Source organism: Bidens hawaiensis, unplaced genomic scaffold (genome assembly GCF_021521415.1).
Source record: "Bidens hawaiensis isolate Kalapana, Puna unplaced genomic scaffold, B.hawaiensis_p1.1 tig00040544_1, whole genome shotgun sequence".
NCBI classification, from domain to species: domain Eukaryota; kingdom Viridiplantae; phylum Streptophyta; class Magnoliopsida; order Asterales; family Asteraceae; genus Bidens; species Bidens hawaiensis.
In genome coordinates this window covers 62,576-73,568 of record NW_027505665.1, presented here as the reverse complement: position 1 = coordinate 73,568, position 10,993 = coordinate 62,576, and the positions used below count along the sequence as shown (strand labels likewise).

General features: G+C 37.5%; 1 protein-coding gene and 1 pseudogene across 1 annotated transcript; one reads left to right on the top strand and one right to left on the bottom strand.

Annotated features, from left to right (window-relative positions):
• Positions 1 to 6,434: 6,434 nt before the first annotated feature.
• Positions 6,435 to 8,517, top strand: LOC143614600 (UDP-glycosyltransferase 83A1 pseudogene; annotated as a pseudogene).
• A 206-nt stretch (positions 8,518 to 8,723) lies between these two features.
• LOC143614594 (small ribosomal subunit protein eS19x-like) lies at positions 8,724 to 10,206 on the bottom strand. The gene is made up of 4 exons (XM_077087990.1): positions 10,018 to 10,206; positions 9,327 to 9,417; positions 9,064 to 9,247; positions 8,724 to 8,931 (listed from the first exon to the last, which is right to left on the bottom strand). The coding sequence occupies exons 1-4, from the start codon at positions 10,099 to 10,101 to the stop codon at positions 8,859 to 8,861; spliced, it is 432 nt and encodes a 143-aa protein (XP_076944105.1). The 5' UTR covers positions 10,102 to 10,206; the 3' UTR covers positions 8,724 to 8,858.
• Positions 10,207 to 10,993: the final 787 nt, after the last annotated feature.

Here is a 10,993-nt window from a genome sequence, read left to right as displayed (position 1 = left end):
ATTAAATCGTTATCGCATATTCGTAACTCAAAAATACAAACATTAAATCATTAACACTGAAGAAATCTCTGCCAAGAACTGTTGTTCATGATTTAACTCAAAAATACAAACATTAAATCGTGAACTAGCAGATGCTCCTGTTGTTCCCAATCGCAGTTTGTTCATGATTTGCCTCCATGTTTGCTGTTTCTTTAACTAAATTAGAAAAATCCAAATCAACAAGTAAATAAGAGCACATATTAGGAAAAAGAATGCTTAGACACGATTACATGAACAACTTGCTGTTTCTTACTCATGATTTGCCTCCATGTTTGCTGTTTCTTTAACTAGTTTTCTTCGCTACCCGATCCCGAGCTATTTCTTAGGTAATCGTCGTACGCGGCTTCTTCATCGGTCATTGGTTGAGTGTGTCCTTCATTGACCTCGTCTTCATACAAGCCCGCTTCATACTCCATTTCCCCCTCGAGTGAGCGTTGATGTTGTGCCCTATCTAAAGAGTCCAAGTAATCCTTGTAGCAAATCGACATCTCTATAGCTGGTGCAGTGAGTCGAGTCCTCCTAATCGATATAACCCTGCCAGAAACAGAAAAAGCAGACTCCGAAGCTACCGTGGAAGCTTGGACCGTTAGTAAATCTTTGGCCATGGCGGCGAGGATCGGAAACTCATCCTCCTTACCTCTCCACCAAGCCAGCAAATCAAGACTTCTAAATTCATCCGGAGTCATGTGTTTCACAAAGTTGGTACCACCATACCTTCCAAGTTCACTGCTTGGTGTGTTTACCTTTTGACGTTTACCGGCGTCTTCCCAAATCATGTAGTACATCCCCATTTCAAGGTCGGTTTGGGATTGGGATTGGGCAACAGCTCTTAACGAGTCATGAATTTGGGAAGACGACCCGTATTTTGTAAGGTAGACATCATACATGTTTGACAAGGTGGTGTTGAAAGCATTCTTTAAAGTTTGGCTATAATAGGGGTTTTGATCGTCGTTTAACCCTAGCTCATCACAAATTTTTTCTATTAAAGCTTCAACACCACCAACATTGATGCAAGGGTTTAACGCAGCAGCACATGTCAAAACAGCGGGTAGTTCTTGAAAATATTTTCTAAATTTTTCTTTCATTTTTACACCCATATCAAAATAAGGTGCACCCCTACAATGAAGTTCACTCAACTTTGTGCACATGACAGCAATTTTTGGTAAAGCAATGGGGCTTGTTGGATAGTAAACCCCGGATAAACTAGTTGTGCAAGATTTAAAAATTTGAAGGACCTCCGTAACGATCTCAATCAATAACCAGTTTCTAGGATCGTACGGTGCACATTTACCCCTACTTGACAAAATTTGATGAAACGAAATTAATGATTCTTTTTGTTGGATGGCTTTCTCAAACATATTACAAGTCGAGTTCCATCTTGTTGGACAATCCCAATTTGGCCCCAACCATTGACAATTAGCTTCTACACAAAATTTTTTGTATCTTGAAAATGTTTTATTGTTGCTAAAAACATCTCGTAACATTCTTTTAAAATTGTTTCTTTGCGTTTCGATCACGTTTAACCCATCTTGCACGGCCAACTTGATAATATGTGCAATGCATCGGCTATGAAAAAACGCTCCATCACAAATAGGTTTATACTTTAATTTTAAATGGCCAACCGCGGCCGTATTGTTGGACGCGTTATCAAACGAAATTGAAAAGATTTTATGTTCAATCTTGTATTGTCGAATGACTTTATCCAAGATTTGAAAAATATTTCTACCCGTGTGCGGGTAATCAAACAATTGAAACGCAACGGTTCGTTTCATCATTTGCCACGACTCGGGGTCAACCCAATGAGCCGTCACACAAATGTATGAGTTGGGCGAACCATGAGGTACCGACCACACATCCGTTGTTAAGTTTACACCAGTTTGTAAGTTTGAAAAGTATGAAATTAGTTCGGATTTAGCGTTTTTCCATGCTTTAAGACAATCTCTTCTAAGGGTCGAACGACTTACGTGTTGGTAGCGTGGTTGAACATAGTTTTGCATCATCTCCGTGAATTGAGGGTTGTCGAAGTGGTTGAAAGGAAGTGTTTGTTGAATCACAAAGTTTGAAAACTGTTGACGTACCGCTTCAACGTCGTACGTAAACACCGCTCCTTGATTCGTCATCTCCGGCTGCGAACTACTTCCCGATTCGTCCTTCAAGGCCTTGCAAAAGGGCCTTTGTACATGCGCTTTTAAAGTGGAGTTTGCATCTTTGCCATAAAACTTCAAACAATGTTTGCATCGAGCTTTTTGGCTACCGTTAGACATTTCGCATAGGTCGAAATGTTGCCAAACATCATGGTTTCGTTTCGTGGGGATGACCCGAACGACCGTTTCTCCCGTGTTCGAGGCACCCATGTTGACGGATGAAGCAGCACTTTGGGAGGCCATGATAATCGACTACGAAATAAGAGTGGTATACTCGAGTATGAAATAAACGACTACGAAATAAGAGCGTATGGAGTGGTAATGTGGTATAATTGAGCGTGAGATAACAAAATAATCGCGTATGAAATAAACGTTTAGAGCGTTTGGAGTTGTATAATCGAGTGTGATCTAACCAATACCCAACCTAAACTATATATAGATGTTTGTGGGGGTAAAATGGTAAAAAAAAAACGGTCCAAAAACAAAAAAAACGGGCATATAGCCGTTATAAACCGGTTTTTTTATAAACCGGTTAACCGGTTTTTCCATAACCGGTTAATAAAAAAACCGGTTTTTCCATTAACCGGTTCGTTAACCGGTTTTGGATCTAGAACTTGTAACCGAAAGACGAACCGGCGGTTTCTAAACCGGTCAAACCGGTTTTTAAAAAACCGGTTTTCGTAAAAACCGGTTTCCGGTTTAAACCGGTAAACCGGTTCCCCAACCGGTTTTTTTGGCCATCTCTAGTTGTGACACCTTGTGGCTCGTAAAGGAAAAATTCTTGGATGGGATTTTCATACTTGCAAAAGTCAACAGAAGGTGGGGGCAGTGTGCTCGCAGCTAGATCGCATGACCTAGTTGCAAATGGGTTTGTTAACTGGGCTGGGCTCGGCCGTTGTGAAATTAAAACAGCCCAAAAGCTGATAAAAAAATAAAATATGGGTCTTGAAAGTAAGCCCGTGCAAGTGAGCCCGAATTGGCAAGCTCATGCGAGTGCTTGGGCTTGCAATTGCGAGTGCCAATAGGCCCAAGTTTGGGAACGAACTTTATGATCCAACTATTAACCAACTGTTAGTGTTGGACCTGTTGGTTACACGTATGAGTGGCAAAGGCAATTAACTGTCGATTAGTTAATTGATACAAAGTCAGTTAGACTCCCGTAAAACTTGGTTATATAAGTTGGTGTTGAACTTGTGAACGAGTTTCATTAAGACCTACTAACTTATACCAAAAAAAGGCCGATTAGACAAACTAGTTAACTAGCTAATTCAGTTGAAGTTAAGTTAAATAGTCTACTAAAGTTTTATGAGTTCGTTAATTAACGATTAAATGTCAAACAGTTAGTTGTGTTCGGTTGAAGAAAGGGATTTCTATCATTCTAAACGTAGCAGGGCCGACTTAAGTTTCTAACTCATTTCTCTATTATGTTTTCGGTGTTATGTACATATTGTGTGTAAGTCGATTTAACCAAGTTGTTTAAAGTTTGATGTTACAGTATTATTATATAAATAATTATATTATTTATGTATACAAGTGCATATAAGAAATGTGTGTTTATAGTGTGTATGTTTATAATTATTTATGTGCAAGGTGTGTAATAAGTGTGTACTTTGTACTTATTGAAATATGCAAGTGTGTAAAAAGATAGGCGTGTATCATTTATATACTAGCATGGTGCTCGCGTAATGCAGCGGGGCGCGTGCAACTTAATATTGACCGCATAGTCCGTGTCGGTACATACGTCACCTGATGACAGTGAGTACGTAGCCTAAAATTGGGTGCGTAACTCGTGCAAAGCCAGTTGCGTATAATCGAAGATTGAACACGCGTAACCGGACGGGAATGCACGTTACCGACATTAAAACAGGCTTAACCAATATACAGTAATTTGAAATAAATCATTTTTTTAAAACAACCCGTTTTGGCCCTAAACCCGTTCCGACTCGACAACGTTCTGACCTGGCCCATTTCTGCTTGAACCCGAACAATAACCATTTTTTTTATCGACTCATTCTGACCCTATCGTACTTTTACAAATGACCTGAACTCGTCCAACTCGACTTGTTACCTGGTTTAAATGGTAAGCGCGTAACATGCTAACTTTTTAAAACTAAAAACTATAGCAATATTATACCCAAATTAAAGTGAAAAAAATGCTCGTTTTTATGATGTAATTTTTTTGAAGAAATATTAACGTGTGAAAAGGTTATGGTCGTTAAAAAGTCGTGGGTTAGTTGGTTTTGAATTAGGAGGACATATGTGTAACTTTTATTAAACTTTACAAAAATGGTAGTAAAATTGAGAGACCAAAGTTATAAGTTTATTTTGAAAGAATGAAACACTTAATTACCCCTAATTTTTAAATTTTTGAAGCATTATGTGTTGTATATAAAGCAATGAGTTTAATACCTCTTAAAATTTAAGAGGTCCCTAACTTATGTTTTATATATAGTATAATTATTTAATTATATATATATATATATATATATATATATATATGCACGTGTGTATAAGAAGTGTGTATGTATATGTATACCTTTATAGGCGCATAAATGTGAAGAAGAAGTGAGTATGATCTGTGTGCCCTATGTGCAGGGCCGGCCGGAGGGGAGGGCGGCGGCCCTAGGCCCACTCCCTCCATGGGCCCAAGTTTTATTTTAAATGTTATATTTGTTAACTTGACGGTTTGAACTACCTTTTATATGGTTGTTAAAGTGAAGATAGAAAATAAAAGAGGAGAGTAAAAAAGAAAATGGGGTTTCCGACAACCGTAGTTTGCTCTGTAATAGACAATAGAAGATTGTGAACGAAAAAGCATATAGTTGAAATACTTTAAAGTAAATGTGAACATCTAATTTAATTTAATATGCTAATAAAAACATAAAAGGCTGACAAGTAAAAAAGAAAGGCAGGTGGTGCAGTTCAAGGCCGGCTCCGAGAAGTCGAATTTTTTCGTGGGCCAAAGGCGAAAGTTTTGTTGGGCCTTAAGTAAAAGAAACATTTTGTCGGGTTTAAACAATTTAATTTTAAGTATGCTTATGTTGTTATGATTTAAGTTATGCAAAAAAGTTTTGTATAAAAATAAACTTAAAAATGTCTCAAATAAGACTAGAAGGCACAACCTCTTGGTTAGAGGTCAATACCTCTTTGCCACTAGACTAAGCTACTGGTAATGTAATTATGTTGAACCATTGATTATACATATATTTTCTTTCATAAAAATACATATAATTTGTAAAACAAAAAATTCAAGCCTAACGGGTGTCGGGCCTATGACCGTCGACTACCCTGCATCACCCCTAGGCCGGCCATGGTGCAGTCATATATTAGTCACTCTAGTCATTATATTAGTATTATTATTATTATTATTAATTTTATTATTATTATTATTATTACTATCATTATCTTTTTAAACTTTTCTTATGCTAGTTTAATATTTACTATTTTTAAGCGGAATTAAATTCTTTTTACATCATAATTCATAAACTTTTGTTTATTTGATTATTACTCTAATATTGTATTTAAATTTTGAACTTCTCTTTTGAGTAGTTTAATTTTTCATTGTCTGTTGAGGATTGTTTTTAAATGAAATTAAATCCTTTTTACATCATAGCATTTATATAGATTTATCATCATTCTTTAATAGGCTTTATTGAAAAATTTGGGAGGAGAAAACTTGTTTAGGCCTGGTTTCATCCGTGCCTAAGTTTCATCCTTTTTACATACTTTTTTTTGTAATTTTATTAAAGAACATGTCGCGGACATGTTTAATAATGCTTATAATGTTTTCTATTTCAATGTTTTATTGTTCCTTAACTTTGTATTCTTTGTATATAAGGCTTGTTATTTTTGTCTTCAAATTTTGTTTGTCGATTACAAAAAGAAAAGAGTCGCTCTCTTCGTTTTGAGCAACTCAGTGTGTTCGCTTTTGGTTCTTGATTTCACTTAATTTCGTAATTTTATCTCGATAAAAACCATGGAATCTTGTATTTATTTATCCATCAAATGCGAGAGATCTCGTTATACACTAGGTATGCAGGCACAGAGAGGCCTGAACAACTAAACAGTCTCCATCAGGGGTGTCCTTTAGCCATTGTCATCTTCAATACCTAAAAAATGATGATTAAAGAAAGATCATAGATTTTGACAGGAATTGATAATGTCAATGAAAATGAATTAAGCCTGCAGGCCAAGTTTACACCAATGCGTATGTATGTTCTTTAAATCTAGACAACAACCATGCATGTGTGGAAATCAAAATAAGATCTCTAAAATGGAAGATTATGATAATATTAGTAACACTGGATCAAGGACACATGTGCTAGTTATACCTTACATTGCACAAGGTCATGTGATTCCTTTACTTGAACTCGCGCAGTGTTTAGTTATCAAACACGGAATAAAGGTCACATTCGTGAACACCGAGGTTAATCACAAGCTCGTCATGAAGACGTGGTTGGAACGAGACAGTTGTGGCCCGTTGATGCGTATGGTTTCGATCCCAGATGGGATGGAACCGTGGGAGGACCGGAAGGACTTTGTTAGGTCGTGTGAAGCCATGCACCAAGTCATGCCTGGAATGCTACAAGAGCTTATAGAAACGATTAATGAGAAAGATGATGATAAGATTAGTTGTGTTATTGCGGATACGGGCATGCCGTGGGCCATACATGTTGCTGAGAAGTTGAGACTTCAACGAGTTATCTTCTGGTCTGCTCCTGCTGCAGCATTGTCACAAATTCTGAGCATTGAGAAGCTGATTAATGATGGAGTTATTGACAATGACGGTAAGAAAAATAACTAGTTTTTGAGTTTTTATTAAAGGTAGTGTCGCACGAGAACCGATTGAGTCGAGTTCGAGCTTAGCACATAGATTTTAAGCTAAGATTAAGCTCAGCTCAAGAGCTAAGCGGCCTTCAAGACTAAGACTTGTAAGCTCGACCTCGTCTCGTGGTATATTTTGACTGTTTCTTATGCTCAAACTCAGCGGTGAAGCTTGGACACGAATGTTGGGGGGGGGGGGGGGGGGCGGACTCAAAATGTATTATAAAAATCATAAACGAGGGGGGTTGGGCTCAAACTTTTGACCGAAAACAGGTAAAATTACACTACGTATAAAAATTTCCAGGCGAAAAACAACTAAAATTACACTAATGCGCGAAAAAACAGGGGGGCCGGGGCCACCCCTGGCCCTTGATATCCTTCGCCCCTGCTCAAACTTGATTAACTATAAACTCGAACAAGCTCAAGCTTGATTTTTCTTACAAACAAACATGAACAAAAAAGTCCATTTGTTTTAACAGTTCATGTTTGTTCACTCGTACGGTTAAAGGTAAAACGAGCAAGCACGAGTTCAACTCTAGTTTTGATGCTAAACTATGTGATTCATCATTTTCCGCTAGCCTATGTTACCTTGTTTCTTACAGGAGTTCCTTTACACGAGAATGCATTCCAACTGTCACCAACCATGCCACCCATGCGAGCTGCAGAGTTCGGATGGACCTGTGTCGGCAGCTTGCCCGCAATAAAAGCCCTTTTTAAATTCACATTTAAAGCCATTAAAGCCGTTGAAACCGCACAATGGGTACTATGCAACTCAACCAACTCACTGGAGCCAGCAACATTCAACATGTTTCCCAATATAGTTCCAATTGGTCCCCTTTTAGCAACCAATCGGCTAGCAAAGCAAGCAGGCCACTTCTGGACCGAAGACACGACCTGCATCCAATGGCTTGACCAGCAACCCGCATGCTCAGTCATTTATGTAGCGTTTGGCAGCTTCACGATCTTCAACCAAACTCAGTTTCAAGAACTTGCACTTGGCCTTGAACTTACAAACAGACCGTTCTTGTGGGTCGTGAGACCAGGATTAACCGGTGAGGGTTCTGATACTTATCCAGATGGGTTCATTGACCGAATAGGGACTCGTGGGAAAATTATAACATGGGCTCCTCAACAAGAGGTGCTGGCTCATCCTTCGGTTGGTTGTTTCTTGAGTCATTGCGGTTGGAACTCGACTTTGGAAGGTGTGAGCCGTGGGGTCCCGTTTCTTTGTTGGCCTTATTTTGCCGATCAGCTGCTTAACACGACTTATATTTGTGATGTTTGGATGAATGGTTTGGGGTTTGAAAAGGATGAAAATGGTGTTATTGAGAGCAATGAAATGAAGGGTAAAGTAGATCAGTTGATGAACAATGAAGAGTTTGTTAAAAGGGCGCTTGATCTCAAGGAAAAGGTTATGAACAGTATTGGAGAAGATGGATCATCTTACAAGAACCTAAAAAGCTTTGTTGAATGGATTAAAAAGAAAGACTACAATAGTGATACAAATTAGCATGATTAAAGGCCATATGTTAGAAAAAAGCTTATATTTTTGTCATTGACGAAAACTGGTTATTGTTTTCTGTTTCATTAGCTGCATATACTTTATAAACAGTTTGGTCAAATTAAACCATATTTATAAACACACAAGAAAAACGGCTAAAACAAAAAATGCATAACACAACTTCTCAATTAACTCAAAACAAGATTACAATGGATTAACTCATAATCAATAATCCAAACAAAAAGCCAAATCCACAAATTCAAACACAGTCAACTCAAAAGAAAAACAACCAAAATTTGATCCATCTTGCTAAACATATAGGCTACATAACATAAAAAACATGACCAGACTCAAACGGCAACAACAATACGCCCAGCAACTTGGTCAAGGTCCCGTCGACCATTTGATGTGATTCTTCTCCCACTGTAACACAAGAAAAAATTTATAAAACAATAATCCAAGACAATGTGCGTGCCGGTCACACGTTTGGAGGATCAAAGGTAACAAACAGATACTTGAATAAAATAACACATAGAGAAAGAAATAATAACTCACCCCTTGGGATCCATATCAATGATTTTCATTGTTTCCAATTGTTGAAGAATGTGACGGATAATACCGCCACTGCTTTTGCAGAAATGTGGCGGGGCACTGCCGTTTCTCTTACGCCCACCGTAAACTCTCTGGAAGGCACCAACACCAAGACCGCCCCTCAAGTAGATTTTCCTAGCAATGGAAGCTGCACAACAAAAGGCAGTATATAAAAGTGTCCCCAAGATTATTCAACCAAAAAATGGTTTAATAGAGCTTGAACTTACCAGCTCGGATATAATACCAGTCAGGGTCATAGGGAGCAAGCTCCTTGAAAGTACCCGTCTTGACAATATCAGTCCATTCGGGAAGCTCCATCTGTGCAAAATACAAACTTCGATATGATTAATGATGAACTTAGAACAAGATACAACATTCTAGTCATAAAATGAGTAATGATATACGTAATTTAATTTTTATTCTTTATAAGCATTTGGCCATTATAAACACCAGACATGTTCACAAACAATCAATTTTGAAAAATAACTCTTCAAGATAAATTCATAGTTTAATTATGAAAATCATTCACAAAAACTAGTTGTGATAGAAGAATGAAACATTTAAGTTGCTTCCCTAAAAAGCAATATAAATCAAAAAATGTACAAACATCAGTCATTCAATCTGAGGAAGCATATATATTACTTTGGTCATAAAAAGATACAAAACTGAAGCTAAATTTGACAAAATAAAATGTAATCAGTACACAATCATAAAAATAAAATTGAGTGGGTCTAGTCTAAATTGAGGAATTCAAATGAAATCAGTAGAATCACTAGCTAAAGTTCAGCAAACACGTAGACCTAAAAAAACAACTGATTCCAGATGGATTCAATTTAAAGGTAAGCTAGTGCTAAATCAGTATAAAATTAAAAAGGTAGAAATGACAAATGGGATGGATTATTATAAATATTAATATACCTTTCCAGATCGTTTGAGGTGAGCGGCGTAGCCCTGAACGAACTCATGAGGAGATACATCTTTCACTGTTCTCGCCGTCGCCATGATTAACTTAGCTTAGCTGCAGACCTGTGCGGTACGAAGAAGAAGAAGAAGAAGAAGAATCGGCTAGGGTTTCTTCAGCAGTTACGAAACTTTTTAACTTTTATAGGTGCCTAATTTGGGCCTCATCGACTACTCAGTAGGCCTTTACCGAGACTAGTTTCTTGTATAGCAACTATTGGGCCTAACTTAGGGAGGAGTAGCATGCTCGGAGCCCGTTTTGATGGAGGGGCCCGAATTTTAAGAAGAAGAATTACGGGCTTAGGATGGGTTTTAACAATCGGTATGGCTTTAAGTGGTCTTTTTGAGTTTTGATTTCTTATGATTGAAATGAACTTGGTGGTACATTTGTGGAGTTCAAAAAAAAAATTATACACATACTAAAACACGTATAGCTTTGTACTAGAAAGAAATACAAGAGTGGTACTCTTCATGTATTCTACACTTCTTCATTCATTTTCCTCATACGCCATCTTACTCCATGCTACCTCGAGCTTGTGTAAGCAATCTCCGGTAGTATATAATGCTTAGGTTGTTGTACGTTGGGAGGCAGGCGAGTTTCTATATGGAGACTCTTTTAAGGGAGCCGTGTTGAACATAAATCCTTAACCACAATCATCAACGATTATTTTGATCGTCTTGCAATCGAAGATATTTTTTATTTTCTTGTTGAGGACAACGATTCGAATCATATCAACCATATAAACTTGTATGTTTTATATATTGTTCGTTTCATATACGATTTGAAATACTGGTATGTTTCCCCATGAACAATGAAGGTATCATTATCATTATTTATTTGTTTATTTTAATAAAAGGTGACCCACTTCTATTCAGTATTTATACAAATGTTCAGGTGGCCACTTGGTTAACAGTTACATGGTCACGTCCAGTT